Source organism: Cajanus cajan, chromosome 1 (assembly GCF_000230855.2).
Source record: "Cajanus cajan strain Asha chromosome 1, NIPB_CcT2T_4, whole genome shotgun sequence".
NCBI classification, from domain to species: domain Eukaryota; kingdom Viridiplantae; phylum Streptophyta; class Magnoliopsida; order Fabales; family Fabaceae; genus Cajanus; species Cajanus cajan.
The window spans coordinates 22,224,845-22,241,158 of NC_138517.1; the positions used below are offsets into that span (position 1 = coordinate 22,224,845).

The window sequence follows — 16,314 nt, forward strand, 5'->3', positions numbered from 1 at the left end:
AATAAAATTAGACATTACAAATACAAATATAACACAAAATAAGTTGTAAATATATTAATAAGAATAAATTTTAGAAAATATCAACAACCTCAATTGTATCATCATCATGTGTCGGATCTTCTTTCTCCTAAAAAACAAGAATTTTGTATCATTATTTAAATTTTTTTTGTAAGGACACAAAACAAAACTTAATTGTCAAACATAATAAGATTACATTGTCATCATCAATGGATTCTGCAATTGATACATTGTCTTCATTTTCTTCATTGTCTTGATTCATGTCAAGAGAACCAACAAACTTTGAACATCTCCTAATTGTGTGGCCAATGTTATTACAGTTTCTGCATCGTCTTTTCTTACCACCAAATCCTTTCTTTCTTGGAGCCCCTTTTGTCTTCACTACCATCGGATCACCAACTCCGTTGACACATGACATGCCATTGTGACTTCCATCCAACATTTTCTCATACTTATGAGCCAAATTTAAAAAATCATCTCTAATTTGAGTAAATAAATTCTTTTTATTTGCAGCAACATCACAAAGCCTATTAGCAACAGCAGAAACTGCCCCAAATCGAGCATTTTTCATCACATCTGAAGTTGTTTCCAATGTATCTGAGCATAATAAATCAGTCTTTGCTGTCTTTGTCCATCTTCTACAAATTAAACTCTGAGGAATATTTTCCATGTACTCATTTTTCATAACAACAAAAATATGAGCACAGGGTATTCCACAAGATTCAAATAAGTGACATTCACAAACTATGTTACACTTCACTGTATCATAAACAACATTGACTCTTTCATACGATTACAATACATGTTAATCTTGAACAACAATTGGTCTCCATTTTGTATTCGCTCAACAACATTCAATGACCCAGCAACTATTATCTCTTCCTTCACTTTTTTGAATATCTCCATGGTATATATCTTTGAAGCCTCATGCTCAAAGTTATACAAAGAGATAGTCAACACTGGTTCAACAAAAGAATCTTTAAAATCTGTAATGTGTTCATTGTTCTTATATTCTCTGAAAGCTTGGTCAAAACATTCTATGAATTCCATTATAGTACTTTTTCTCCTAACATAAGTTTTGATTATTGAATTTATCGCTTCACACTGAGAAGTCGTTCTTATGCGGCCAAAAAATTTATCACGAAAATAAGCAGTAGCCCACAAATGCTTAATATCATATGTTTTTGAAACCCACTTATTTCCAACAAGACCATGCTTTGAAATTATCTTCTTCCAATATGATTCAAATTCTTCAGGAGTAAAGTTTAAATACATGGCTGTATTAAAATTTGATAAAAATTCAGAAATCCTAACATTCTCACAAGCATTCTTATGTAAGTGCCATGAACAAAGGTGATGTGATGCATTTGGAAATACTTGTCTTATGGCCTCCCTCATAGCTCCATCACCATCTGTAACAACTGATCTTGGATATTTATTATGCATTGCATCCAAGAAAGTCTCCAAAACCCACTTATAAGTCTCAGTAGTCTCATCAGCCAACAAAGCACAACCAAAAATAGTTGTTTGAGAATGATGATTACAACCAGAGAAAATTACCAAAGGAATGTTGTATTTATTCTTTTTGTACGTGGTGTCAAATGCAAGTATATCACCAAAACATTGGATGTCTGATCTACTACATCCATCTGCCCAAAATAAATGCTTCAATTTACCACCATCAGTAGTCTAAAATTTTGAATAAAACATTGGATCATTACCAGCCTTGCCTTCTAAATAGCTTAATGCAACACTCACATCCCCATCTTTAATCATATCACGTTGGGTTCGATAAAAATGATCGGAAAGGTCACGTTTTGAGAAACCAATACTACCATATCCACCCTTTTGAGATAATAAATATCCCATTATGTGGCAAGTTCTAACACCAAATGAATGCAAACTATTCACTTGAGCTTTATCACCATCAGAAAGTACACAGTACTTAAGAATATGATGGATATCATGGAGTGAGGTAACATAATGATTATGAGTTTCCTCAAATGAAGATACTCTCCATTTAGAAGTTTTATAATCAAGGTAAACACGAAGCTTGACAATTAGTACAAGTGATGGGCCTATTCTCCCTTTTCCTATCCACCCTCAAGTAGTGTTTTTTATTTCGCAGACCTTCTCTATTTCATACAAAAAGACGTTTGATAACATTTCCCTTTATATCTCTATGCATATCTTCATTCCTTATTTTAAACCCATGGTACCTAGCATATGCAGTATAAAATTCAAAAGCATGGTCTTCACTACCAAATTCTAAACCTTTAATCACTACAAGAAAAATAAAGATTATCTACGGAAAAATCCATAGATAAACATGAAAATCCGTAGATAAGTGTCAATTATCTACCGATTATCTACGGAAAAAAATCCGTAGATAATAAGGTCGTAGATAACGTTATCTACGGAATTTTCCATCAACTATTCTTTTAAATTCATCAGTTGATACATTTTCTTCTTCACCAACTTTTCCATCAACTTCATCATTCACACTATCTTTATCAATGTCATCAAGTATAACAATATCATTACTTAAATCCTTATCATCACCCAAATTAACAGTTGGTTCTTTATCACAATTATCCATCTACAATATATACCATAACATGAATTTCAAATAACTTATCTATCAAAGAATACATACAGTTAAACCAAAATAAATGTATATATTAAAATTAAACCATAGTATTAAGGAAAAAGCTACTTATGTGAAAACAAAATGCAACCTTCATTAAATAAAACAAATACAATTCAAATAAAAACAGAGTATAACAAAAAAGGTTTATACAAGAAAAAAAAAACAGAGTATAACACTAACACATTAAAGCCATAGTGCAAACACATTCATAGTGCAAACACATTCATTTTTCACCACAACCTTCATTTTATGTTAACTAATTATATACAAAATTTAAAACAAAAAACCCCAAACTCATAACATAATAGAGAGAGTAACATAAAAAATTAAATAAACGACATTACCTTTTCGCAAAAAATCAATGTCGAATAGCTACTGCCAAACAATCAAAATTACCTTTTCCAAAACCCAACCTAGAGGAAGAAGACAATTCCAAATAAGTGATTAATTTTTTGAATAACCTATGAAATTGAAAGAGGAACAAAATGAATGGAGATTACCTTCTCGAAAGTTAAAGTCGGAAGCCAAAACCTAAAGGAAGAACGTCGAGTAGTTAACGACGATGGCAACGAAATGGTGCAAACCTGTAACTAATGAAGCTACAAAACAAAGATAACGAAAGAGAAAATCAATGTCAAATCCTAAACCCTGAAAGTTGACCAAGAAAACGAACTCGAAAACAATAAAGATGACCTTCTTGAAAGCCAAACCCGAAAACCTGAAAGTCGGCCAAGAACGTTGAGTACTTCACTTTACGGCAACAATGAACTAGTCAAAACCTCTACCTATCGTAAAGCCACCACTACAAAACTACAAATACAAATAACCTTAAACTTTTAACTTAACACTTAGGACTATTTTGCAATTTCAAAAAGTTTGCTATTCATGTAAGTCACTTGGCAAGATATGCCTTACTTAACCATTATAATTATGCCACGTAGAAAAGGTTCCAAAACCACCCAAAATGTAATGGTACCGAAGAGTTTCTCTAAAATTATATCAATCTTATCCAGTGTTTTAAAACTCGGTTCGAACCGACCGGTCGAACCGGAAACCGGTTGTTGGATCGAGCTAAACAGTGATCATACCGGATGTGTAGTTGACTCGGTATGACTCGGTGTGACCCGGCTAAAAACCCGGTTGAACCAGCGACTCGCGGGTCTCATGACCCAAACCAGGTCATCATTTTTTTTGGAAAAAAAATAATTAAACGGTGTCATTTTTTTAATATAAAAAATAAAACCTTCAATTTTGAAATGTCTCTGCCCATTTGCTGCACGCTACGCGCTTCCTCATTCAGAAATCCTAAGTTTTTTTTTCAGAGTTTGATTTTAAGACACGAACCCAACCCTCCCGCACCGTCGATCGTCGCTCGTCGCTCCGTCGCATCACTGCACAGCTGCACCGCTGCACTGTTGCATAGCTGCACAGCTGCACCATCGCATAGTCGCACCACCGCACCGTCGCACTACCGCATCGCTGCACTGCCGCCTCGTCGCACCACCGCACCATTGCTTCAAGTTATAAGGTTCATTAAATTATAAAATCACAGGAAAATGTGCGATTTTTTGATTCTTTAAGATATTGGTAGCATTTTCTAAAATATTATGATAATTGTGAAAAAAAAAGGATTAAAAGAAATAAAGAGAAGATTTGTTGGTTTGTGTATCATATTATGATAATTGTAAAATATTGGCGCCATTTCTAATTTTTTGATTCTTATGTGTGTTTTTTACTCGTTTGAAACTCATATTTAGAATTTGTTTTACTTGCTTAAAACTCATGAATGACATTATAAAATTATGTTAAAATGTGTTTGTAATTTTTTTGGAGTTTCTTTTAAGATATGATGTGATTTTTTTTGAAATTTATAGGTATGAAATATGTATAACAAATATTTTTTTTTAATTTTTTTTAATAGAAACTGGGTCATGCGGTTTAATAGGTGACCCACCAGTCTAACCATTGACTCATTGACCCAGTACTCTCACAGGTTCGGTTTTTAAAACACTAGTCTTATCAGTCATCACTATGATCGAATTTCCAGCACTAGTGCAAAAATTGAATTTAAAATCGGAGTTTTAAGACCGGTTACAAGATAACCGATCTTAAAAGTGAAGCGGTGGAAATTTTGTAAATAACATGAACACTTTTAAGATCGGTTGAAATTTAACCGATCTTAAAAGTACTTTTAAGATCGGTTATAAAAGAATCGATCTTAAAAGTGGTACTTTTAAGATCGGTTACAAAATAACCGATTTTAAAAGTACTTTTAAGATCGGTTATAAAAGAACCGATCTTAAAAGTGACACTTTTAAGATCGGTTATAAAATAACCGATCTTAAAAGAACTTTTAAAATCGGTTATTTTGTAACCGATCTTAAAAGTGCCACGTTTAAGATCGGTTCTTTTATAACCGATTTTAAAAGTACTACTTTTAAAATCAGTTATTTCAAAACCGATTTGTATGTAGTATACAAAATCGGTTATTCCAGAACCGATTTTAAAAGTATCGTCAAAAATCTTTTATATTCCCCTGCATTCTCATTCTCTTCAATCTTTCCCTGAAGCTTTCATTTAGTCTCCAATAAGGTAAATTTCGTTGTCTCTTTCGTTTTCATTTTCGTCTTCTCATGTTCTTGTGTTTCTTTTCGTTTTTTCATGATTTCTTGTTTCTGTGTTGTAGATCTAGTTGTGTTCGAAACTGGAACGACCCGTTCTGCAAGTGGCCTTTTAGGATCAGACTGGAACGGCCCGTTCCGATTTTGGAACGACCGTTCCAGTTTAATTTTTTTTCCACATTCGGACTTTTAAAATCGGTTATAAAACAACCGATTTTAAAAGTCTAACTTTTAAAATCGGCTCTTTTAAAATTAGTTAAAGAATCGATTTTAAAAGTAAAAAATAACCAATTTTAAAAAAAAAATTTCCACTAGTACAAGCAGTCATTGGCATTTTGTTTCCTCCTACCTCTTCGCATCCAAACACAGCTTAAGTGATAAACTGATAAATACACACACAGTTTTCTAAATAAAAAATAAAAAAAGGATGCGCACAAATAAAAATAGAATTTGTCTTCCACTTCCGCCGCATAAACCAAATGAATACTCATAGTCGTTTCGTTTCTGAATTCTCATCACACTAACATTCCGGCACGTGGAACCCCAAATCTCCTACGTGCACGCCCTGCACAAGGCCACGATATACCCGCATGCAGAAGCGGTGCACGCTCTTCCCTGTTCTGCATGTACCCTATCAACTACTAGTATGTATATATATATATACCTGGAGAAGAAGCAAAATACACAACAAAAGAAATCGACGATGGATTGGTTGATCGGATCCTACCGCGGAAGAAACCCTAACCCTTGGTGTTCTTCCCCTTTCACTGGCTTGTGGGACCCACGTGACGCTGGCGCTGACAATGATGACATCACCTCTGCTCTCGCTCACGCCCACGTTGACTGGCGTGAGACCCCCACAGCTCATATCTTTCGCGCTGATCTTCCTGGTCCACACACTTCAACTTCGCTTTATTTAATGTTTAGCATTTTTCTCTTTCTTAATTCTTTTCGCAGAAAATCACTTAACATCACGTGATAAGTACTTTAATCCAAAATATAAAAAAAAAAACCGTATATACTTCAAGAGATGATCATAAGAACTTAGATCCAAATCATTATATAATATAAATATATATTATCATACAAATACTACAAATATCATTATTCTAACAATTCTGACTAACAAAGGAAGATATTTAAAAATGAAGGAAAAGGAAAAGGAAACGGCGGTTATAGCATGTGTGATAGGAGTGTGTGCGTTGGTATCTCGCGGCTTCAGATTCGCGAGGTTTCTGTTATGCAAACTAAACGAGTTGTGGGGGAACAATGGCAGGGGTGCGGAAAGAGGATCTGAAGGTGCAAGTGGAGGAGGATAAGATTCTGCAGATAAGCGGGGAGAGGGTGAAGGAGAAGGAGGACCGAAACGACAAGTGGCACCGCGTTGAGCGCCAGTGCGGCACCTTCCTGCGCCGCTTCCGGCTGCCGGAGGACGCCAACGCCGACCAGATCGGCTGCACGTTGGAGAATGGGGTGCTCACTATCACCGTGCCCAAGTTGGAGACCGTGCCCGAGAACAAGAACGTGAGGCAGATCGACGTGGCTTGATCATGCATGCATGCATGCATGCATATGTGGACTTGTAATGTGTCAATCAGTTTTATGTTTTTTTGTGTGTATGTTACTGTATACGTGTCTGCGTCGTTAATTTCATGGAGGAAACAACGACGCTTGTGTAATAATATATATACAAGTAAATAATAATAATAATGGGTTGGATCTTCTGTACTACTATTATAATGATATAATATAATATATGTAAGTTTGTTATCTCATTCTTGCATTTAACATATGATACATAGGTAGAAATGGTAACTGAAGTGAAAATAAAGTATAAAAATTCCTAGTTTAGACTAGGAAGTGAAAATAAAATATAAAATTAGTAGTGTTCTTACCGGAAATCTACTGTAGGGCTGATCTGCCAGGTAAGATTGGTGAGCCTCCTTTACTGGTACGCTGGTGCTCCAAGATGGGGGTGGTACCTGCAAAAGAGACTCCGATGCTAAAATTAGTGTTTGTGTGAGTATTAGTCTCGTATATGTAATGCACATACCTTGGTGTGATTTAGGATTGCTTTGGGCCTTGGGCCTGAGATGAGATGTAATATGATTAGATAACGGATCTCGTCTAGGGCGAGATCCTCGGGAATCAGTTATGATTCACTTAAATGCCGAGCTGATGTCACGCGGTGCGCGTCCGAGGTCGGCTTGCGTTGTGGTGCCGAGCTCGGAGCTCGGTTACGCAGTACGGATAGTACACTAGCCCCCCGAGCTCCGAAGACTGTAGGTCGAGGAGTTAAGGTCGAGCTCGCTAGGGGGAGGTGACCTTTCGCGTATGTTTGCTCGTGGTGGTGTCATGTGTCGCGACTGTTCATTTCCCGGAAACGTGCAAGTGGCGCGTTAAGGGAAATGACGGTTATGTAATGATGGTCCTGCAATTAATTGTGTTGTCAGGCGTGCCCTTAGGTTGACACGTGGCATGGCCGTTTTGAATTTTGGGAGAAAACTTTCTTTTCTCTCACTCGCGCCTCTTCACTTCTCACTTTGCTCACTTTTCACTCTTTCAGCTTCTTGCGTATGTTGTTTCTCTTGCTTTTCTGCTCATCTTCTGTCTCCGTTTTCTCCGTTTCTGCCGTCGTTTCCGGTAACCCAGTCATTGTTAGGGTTGTTTTCTGAGGGAGAGTAACAGGTACTTCCTTTCTACAGTCATCTTTTTCCTTCTTCCCCAATCTTTTTCAAGTCTTTCTTGTTATTTCCATGGCTGGGGGGAGTAGTGTCGGTTCTTCTGCGCCTTCTCGGGGCAAGGCGCGTGGTAAGGCGGTGGCTACCGGGAGAGCCGCCACCGAGAAGAGGGATCCGCCTCCGCCCCGAGGCCCGGAGCCAGGCATTCCTGGCTATGACTGGGTCAAGTGTGAGATGGCGGGGGTCCAGAGCGTCTTTCGGACCTTTCTTGAGGTTAATAGGATCTCTAGGTCGTGTAGGGTTTGCGACCCTTCTATTTCCCGAATGAGCCGGCTTTAACCCTGTCAGGCTGGTGAGGGTGTGTACATAGGGAAGTCTACCGACTCTCCCCATTTCTATATGTACTATTGTTTTTTTAGGGATTTAGGTGTCTGTCTTCCCTTCACTCAGTTTGAGTGTGATTTTTTGAACCATGTCAACACGGCTCCTTGCCAGTTGCACCCCAATAGTTGGGGTTTTTTGAGGGCTTTTCAAGTCCTGTGTACAGTTTTAGGGATAGAGGTGTCCCTTCCCGTCTTTCTTCATTTTTATCAGTTGAAGTTAGGCGTTCCGCCATATGGCATACTGTCCTTGAGTGGGAGTAGGGATGGGGGTTTGTTTACCCTCTACTCCTAGTCATATAAAAATTTCAAGCAAGAGTTTTTCCGGGTCGCTCTTGTGAACGTCGACCCCTTGGAGGATGGGGCGTTTTATTTCGGCGGGCTGCCGAAATTTCCCTTCTACTGGTGCCCCCGACCGTCTAGGTTTCATGGGGTGGGCCAGGTGAAACTGACGGCCTCGGAGGTGGCCGCCATCGACAACCTCGCTGCACTTCCACGCCCGCTGGATTGCAAGCTCGTTCTGTCTCGGCATACAGGGAGAGGGGCTTGGAGAGTGAGTATTTTGTTTTTTGGTGGCTTGGGGTTTGTGTAGCTTTCTTTTGTTGATGTGCTTTGCTTCTTATCTGTAGGTATCATGGGGAAGAATTTGTGGCATGAGCTCAAGCATCGCTACAACGTCACCGAGCTCGAGGTCCCCGAGCCTCAAGAGGAGGATGTTCCCTCCCTGAAGGTCAGCCGAAAGAGGAAGAGGGGAGCGAAGGAGGTCTGGGGGACCTCTGCCCTTCCGGACGCCGAGGAGGTGACCTCCAAGGCTGTTGATGCTGGTGCGGTGGACCTTATCGAGAGTCCACTGCCCAAGGGGGCTCCTCAGGTGGCTTTTGAGGAGGTGGTTCAGGTTGCCAAGGTGGCGATTCCGGCCACCGAGCAGGTTGCTCACGCTGCCGAGGTGGTGAGTACCTTGTTGCTTTTGCTTTTTTAATGTCATCTATTGTGTTTTTCTGTGTTCTGACCTAGGTCCGTCTTCTGCAGGCGGGAGATGCCGCCGAGCTAGCGACACAGGCTGCTGGGCGAGTCGCCCAAGCTGCCGAGGTGGCGGTTCCTCCCATCGAGCAGGTTGCTGAGGTAAGTAGTGTTCCCTGATTTTCGTGGTTTCCAGTACGTCAGCTTATTTATTTTTGACATGGGGCTGGTTTTTGCAGGCGAGGTCGGAGGTTCCTATTGCAGACCTTCCAGATGCCGAGCAGGGGACGCCGACTTCTGCCTCTGTTAAGGCTCGTGGAGGGGGTTCGAGTCGTGAGGTTCCCCCGTCCACCGCTACAGTTGCGGCACCGCCGTCTGGCTCGTCACAAGGGGCTTCCCGGAGTCGATACCTAGCACATTGCTTCGGGAAGGGTCTTGCGAAGGTGCGACTGGACCAGGGGTTGATAGACGAGGTCAGCCCCGTGGATAGTTTCGACGCTGCCCAGGTCCTTCTGCAGAGGGCTATGGGCATCCTGGGCCACTGGAAGCCTAGGTGGGCCAAGCAGCAGGAGAACCTGACCAAGTAGGAAGAGGACCTGGTCAAGCTGAGGGGCTGAGTTCAACCCTGGAAGGATGCGAATAAGATCTTGAGGGAGGAGAACAAGGCTCTTAGTGTTGCCCTTGGTGAGGCGAAGCGGCAGGAGGCCGAGCTTCGATCTACGCGGGGTGACCTTACAAGGGTGCAGAAGTCTCTTGAGATCGCCTTGCAATCCAACGAGGCTTATGCTTCCCAGGTGGGGGAGCTGCAGGAGCTCGTCGCCTTCTCTCGGGGTCGCGCCCGCTCTTTGGAGGATGAGGTGACGTCCTCTCGTGGCCAGGCGCGGGATCTGGAGGATGTTGTTACCTCTCTTAAAGGAGATTTGGCGGCGTCGGCTGAGGAGCACCTTGATAGCGAGGTCATTCTAGGTGGCCGGGAGGATGAGATTTCCACCTTGAGGGCGGAGCTTGCGGAGCTGGCGGCGGGGAAGGCGGCCGTGGAAGGGAGGCTTGCGGAGGTTGAACGCTCCATTGTGATGGAGCACAAGAGGGGCTTCCAAAAGGCTGCTCGTCAGGCACGGCTCCTTGCTCCCGGGTTTGACTTTTCCTCCATGCATGTGGAGAAGGTTGTTCGCTTTGGGAGGCTGGTTAAGGAGGACGATGTCGATGACAGTTCTAGTGAGAATGCCTCAGCCTAGGCTAGTTAATGTTTTTATGTTTTATTTTTTCTTTTGTTTTGTTGGATTCATGTATCGAACTTCGTAAACATGGCTTTGTATATATATGTTCTTACCGGAAATCTGTTGTAGAGCTGATCCGCCAGGTAAGATCGGTGAGCCTCCTTTACTGGTACGCTGGTGCTCCAAGATGGGGGTGGTACCTGCAAAAGAGACTCTAATGCTAAAATTAGTGTTTGTGTGAGTATTAGTCTCGTATATGTAATGCACGTACCTTGGTGTGATTTAGGGTTGCTTTGGGCCTTGGGCCTGAGATTAGATGTAATATGATTAGATAACGGATCTCGTCTGGGGCGAGATCCTCGGGAATCAGTTATGATTCACTTAAATGTCGAGCTGATGTCACGCGGTGCGCTTCCGAGGTCGGCTTGCGTTGTGGTGCCGAGCTCGGAGCTCGGTTACGCAGTACGGATAGTACAATATATATTTTTGTTGTTTGCCTACGTTTGCTTTTGATTTTTGCTGTTTGCGCATTTTGAGGCACACGTTTGATGTCTGTTGTAGGCTTTTGTATGCTTTGATGCCTTTGTCTTGTGTTGGCCAAGTCAAGGTTCGAACTCGCCCTTGGTTTTTCGTTAAGTGAGTGTTTCCGTGAAGGTTCGAATTCGACCTTAATTTATTAGCGCCGAGGTTCGGACTCGACCTCAAATTGACGTATTAGGGTTCGCATTCGACCTCGAATTTGTGCAAAGCGTGTTGGGGTTCGTATTCGTCCTTAATCTGGAGTAAAACGAGTTTTGTCGAGGTTTGGCGTAAAACAAATTTTGCCGAGGTTCGTACTCGACCTCGTTTTGGCGTAAAACAAATTTTGCTGAGGTTCGTACTCGACCTCGTTTTGGCGCAAAACGAACTTTGCCTAGGTTCGTACTCGACCTCGTTTTGGCGCAAAACAAATTTTGTCGAGGTTCGTACTCGACCTCGTTTTGGCGTAAAACGAATTTTGCCGAGGTTCGTACTCGACCTCGTTTTGGCGGAAAACAAATTTTGCCGAGGTTCGTACTCGACCTCGTTTTGGCGTAAAACGAATTTTGCCGAGGTTCGTACTCGACCTCGTTTTGGAGTTAAACGAATTTTGCCGAGGTTCGTATTCGACCGCGTTTTGGTTTAGAGTATTATGTGTTTCATGAGGTTCGAACTCGACCTCGGATAAGAGTGTTAAGGTTCGTACTCGACCTTATGATTTTGCCGAGGTTTGGACTCGACCTCGGTTTGGAGTGTTGAGGTTCGTATTCGACCTCATAATTGTAACGAGGTTCGGACTCGACCTCGGCTTGGAGTATTAAGGTTCGTACTCGACCTTAGTAAGGGTGAAAGAGATCAGTTCGATTTTATTTTTTATAAAAACAATAAATAAGAAAATGAATTCAGCCAAATGTGTAATTTTATTGATCGTTTTTTTTGTGCCTCGTTAAAAACCCTCTCGGTCAAAGACTGAAGCGGGAAAAGAGTGCACAATTTTGTTCATACAGAAAGGAGAAATAGAACCTAATGAGCTATGGTGGGGGGACCCCCCTTGCTCCGGATGAGGAGATCTTCAGACTTTCGGCGTAACACTGCCGAGCTGTCTTCTGATTTGCCTTGACGGAGATGATCTTGCCGTCATTCCCTGGGAACTTCATGGTGAGGTGTGGGGTGGACACCACCGCTCTGAGCTGATTCAAGGTTGGCCTCCCGATGATGATGTTATAGGAGGTGTTGGCCTCCACGAGAAGGTATCGAACCATGATTCTCCTTGTATTCGGGGGTACCCCGAAGGTTGTCAGTAGGTCTATGTACCCGCGAGTGTGAACTCGCTCTCCTGCGAAGCTGACTAAGGGCTCCGTGTGCGGCTGGATGAGAGAATGGGGGACGTCTAGCCTAAGGAACGTTGGTCAGTACAGGACGTCGGCCGAACTTCCTTGGTCAATGAGTGTCTTCTGTACCTCCCAGTTGGCGACCTCCACCATGATAACCATGGGATCATCTTGGTTAGGGCTAACACCCGCGTAGTCCTCGTCAGAGAAGGAGATCGGCGGTGAGCTTTGGTGCGAGGCCGAGGTGGTAGAGTGGATGCAGTTGACGTTTCGCAGGTGCCTTTTTCGGGCCGAGCTGTTGGCGCCTTCCCCAGCGAAACCACCTGCAATTGTGTTAATCACTCCCCGTAAGGGGGCTGTCCCTGTCTCCTGGCTTACCTCGGCCTGCACTACGCTGCCGGCATTTTGTTGGGAGCCAGAGGGTTGGTCCGTGCGAGTTCCCGAGCCTCGCCCTCTGCCACGCCCCCGACCACCATAGCCTCCTCGGTGACCCTACTGTCGCTGGATGTACTAGCCGAGGTGGCCTGCCTGGATGAGCTCTTCGATGCGGTCCCGGAGCGTGCGACACTCCTCCGTGGTGTGACTGTGGTTCCTGTGGTACCGACAGTGCTTGGACTTGTCGGCGCTGTTGGGAGTGTGACCTGGTGGTGGAAGGGCGAGTAAGTTGTTGTTACTGGCTTCTTCCAGGATGTGGACTCTAGCTGTGTTCAGGGGAGTGTAGAAGTCGTATCTTCCCCCTCTGTTTGCCTTAGCCGACCTCTTGAACTGGCTGTCATTGTTGACTTTGACCTTGTCGTTGTACCCCTGCTCTAGCTTTGCTGGTCCTTTTCCGCGAACCTGGTCACGGAAGGCGGAGTGCTCCTCCATCTGGATGTAACCTACAGCGCGGGCGCGGAACTCGTCCATGTCGCGGGGGGATTCACGACACAGGCTGTCGACAAATGGCCCGGGTTTGAGTGCCATGAGCATGGCATGTAGGGCGACCTCGGGATTCAGGTTTCTGATCTTGATCGAGGTGGCAGCGAACCGTTCCATGAATGCCCGAAGTGGTTCGTCGTCGTTTTTCCTGAGACTGGCCAAGGCGGCTGAAGTGACGTGATGAGGTCGGCTCGTCGCGTATTGCACGGTGAATCTCCTGACTAGGGTGCCGAAGCTGTCGATGGACTCGGGGGGCATTTGGGTGTACCAGTTGAGCGCGACCCCCTTGAGTGAGGTCGGAAACACCCTACACAAAATAGCATCATTGTTGGTGTAGAGATTTACCTGTGTTGTGTACAGGTCGATGTGCTCATCTGGGTCTGTCGTGCCATCGTAGCGGTCAAGGTGGAGAGGCTTCCACCCGTGAGGGAGTGGTGTCTCCATAATGCCATCCACAAAAGGGTGGTGGCGGAAGGTTGCCTGGTCCCCCGCGGCATGAGTAGGGGCCTTGCTGATTTCATGGGTTGACTTGTGCGTCGGTGCGTGAGACCGATGCGTTACAGGTCGTTGAGTTGGCGTCTTGGTTGCCGTCCGGGGTTGAGAGACTTAGTGCTCTTCTTCCTCCGTATGAGGAGGATGATCGGGGTGGTGTCGAGGGAGTTGAGCACGGATTTGCTCGTTCTCGGCGCGTAGCGCCGCTAGGTCGGCTTCGTTAGTGGCACGCATTGCCGCTAGGTCAGTGTCGTGCTTGGCACGCATGTTTTGTAGGTCGGCGGCGTGTTGCTGCCGCATCTGTTTGACCTGATCGATCAGTCTCCTCAACGCTGCTTCGTTATCCATGCTAGTTGAGTGGTTTGCATCGTCTGTCGTGCGTCTACTATGGCTTCTGGTGAAAACCATAAGCCAAATGTTCTTACCGAAAATCTGCTGTAGAGCTGATCCGCCAGGTAAGATCAGTGAGCCTCCTTTACTGGTACGCTGGTGCTTCAAGATGGGGGTGGTACCTGCAAAAGAGACTCCGATGCTAAAATTAGTGTTTGTGTGAGTATTAGTCTCGTATATGTAATGCACGTACCTTGGTGTGATTTAGGGTTGCTTTGGGCCTTGGGCCTGAGATGAGATGTAATATGATTAGATAACGGATCTCGTCTGGGGCCAGATCCTCGGGAATCAGTTATGATTCACTTAAATGCCGAGCTGATGTCACGCGGTGCGCGTCCGAGGTCGGCTTGCGTTGTGGTGCCGAGCTCGGAGCTCGGTTACGCAGTACGGATAGTACAAGTAGTTTGGTCGGAAAGAAATTGGTGAGAACCTAAGAAATAGGTGAGAAAGTAAGAAGGAAAGAGTGGAAGTGGGAGATTGAAAATATTATAAGTATGTAGTTTGATTAGTAAAAAATGTGGGATGAGAAATAAAAAGATGGCGAGTTTTATATTTTTTTTATTTCACACAAAGCAGTGCATAAATGTCTCGGAGAATAGTTACTGTGTTGTATTTTGCAGAGTTTATCTTGAGGTTCTAAACAGCAGTGCTGCCCGTGCATTACTTTTATGTTTTTAAAATGTTCTTGGCGGTTTTGAGTTGCCTAATTATTTATTATATTTCATTTTAGTAAATATTGGTGATATAAAAGAAAAAGATAAGACTTATTAATGAATATAAAATAATATGTAAAAAGAAATTAAATCAAATTATGATCTGATAAAATATTTCTATCATCAATTTTATAACACTTGGTTGTACCAATAAAACTTAATTTTGTATTTATGTTGGGTGATTTGGAACTTCGTATTATTTATAGTTACCGATATGTTCTTCATAAAAAAAAAAAGAAGATCCTTATAGTATATTTGCTAACTACGATATTAATAACTTTTTGACAAATTTATAGATCTTTTAATACTATTAATTATAAAAAAGAATCTGTTAAATTTTTTATTTTATTTTTTTACAACAGATCTATGCTAAGTTCTTAAAAATAAGAAAGGAAAAATGAACTTTTTTTATATATATATTTTTTTTATCAAGTAGTAACATCTCTAAGTTATTAAATAATAATTTGCTTAGATTTTTATGATGTAATAACATCTCTAAGATATTGAATAATTTGCTTAAATTTTTGTATTCTGATATAATGATCAAAACTTAATAACAATATGTTTTTCTGAGAATAATATTACAAATTGAAGATATAGATGAGATTATATGAATAACTTAGGTTGATATGAATGGTGAGAGATTCTCGTCACTCAATTTTTTTTGAGAATAATATTACAAATTGAAGATATAGATGAGATTATATGAATAACTTTGGTTGATGCGCGTAGCGAGGGATTCCCATCACTTAACTAAGTGGTTAGGTTCGAAAAAACTCATATAAATGTCAAAATAAAACATTTATGATTATTTTTAATTAATTTGAATTAATGTAATGAAATATTAAATAATTTTTAAATTTTTTAAAAATTTGTAAATTTAGTATATATATATGTATTAATTTTTAATTCAATGGTTGAATTGTAATTGACTAAAATAAGTCATTCAAGACTTATTATTGGAATATGTAAATATTTAATAATTCATGATTTAATTTAAATTTTAACGATCTAATCGTTAAATTTAAAATTCATAAATATAGATCAAGTCTTCAAATTTTAAAATAAATTTAAAAATTATTTGATATTTTATTTTATTAATTTAAATTAAAAAATATATAAATATATATATATATATATATATAATATGAGATTCACTTATTTTAAAAATAAATATTTACTTATATTCTATATTAAATTTTAACAATCAAATTATTAAATTAAAATTTTTTAATATATAAATCAAGTTTACAAATTTTTAAAAAGATTTAAAAATTATATAATACTCTATTATATAATTTTAAATTTACATATAAAATACTTTTATATTTATTTGTTTATTTAAATTAAGAAATAAAGTATTAAATAATTTTTAATGTTTTTAAAAGTAATAAACTTGATTTATGTATTAAATTTTTTTAATT

The 16,314-nt window shown here is 41.1% G+C and overlaps 2 protein-coding genes across 2 annotated transcripts; one reads left to right on the forward strand and one right to left on the reverse strand.

The window, feature by feature from the left end:
- Window positions 1-774: 774 nt before the first annotated feature.
- LOC145952901 (protein FAR1-RELATED SEQUENCE 5-like) lies at window positions 775-5,915 on the reverse strand. Its single transcript, XM_083066025.1, has 7 exons — window positions 5,815-5,915; window positions 3,253-3,386; window positions 3,065-3,081; window positions 2,437-2,617; window positions 2,165-2,301; window positions 1,740-1,962; window positions 775-1,667 (listed from the first exon to the last, which is right to left on the reverse strand). The coding sequence occupies exons 1-7, from the start codon at window positions 5,913-5,915 to the stop codon at window positions 775-777; spliced, it is 1,686 nt and encodes a 561-aa protein (XP_082922151.1).
- Window positions 5,916-5,956: 41 nt separating this feature from the next.
- On the forward strand, window positions 5,957-7,059 carry LOC109806468 (16.9 kDa class I heat shock protein 3). The gene is made up of 2 exons (XM_020368887.3): window positions 5,957-6,179; window positions 6,566-7,059. Exons 1-2 carry the CDS (start codon window positions 5,993-5,995, stop codon window positions 6,835-6,837), a joined length of 459 nt encoding a protein of 152 aa, XP_020224476.1. The 5' UTR covers window positions 5,957-5,992; the 3' UTR covers window positions 6,838-7,059.
- Window positions 7,060-16,314: the final 9,255 nt, after the last annotated feature.

Bases quoted from the DNA above. Each gene is read 5' to 3' on its own strand.
- LOC109806468 (XM_020368887.3), top strand. From the start codon at position 5,993: ATGGATTGGTTGATCGGATCCTACCGCGGAAGAAACCCTAACCCTTGG. The intron at 6,180-6,565 runs GTCCACACACTT...GAACAATGGCAG, and splicing joins CTTTCGCGCTGATCTTCCTG to GGGTGCGGAAAGAGGATCTG.
- LOC145952901 (XM_083066025.1), bottom strand. From the start codon at position 5,915: ATGCAGAACAGGGAAGAGCGTGCACCGCTTCTGCATGCGGGTATATCG. The intron at 3,387-5,814 runs GTTAGTGTGATG...GCCGACTTTCAG, and splicing joins GGGGTTCCACGTGCCGGAAT to GTTTTCGGGTTTGGCTTTCA. The intron at 2,302-2,436 runs GTAGATAACGTT...TTTTTCTTGTAG, and splicing joins AATAGTTGATGGAAAATTCC to TGATTAAAGGTTTAGAATTT.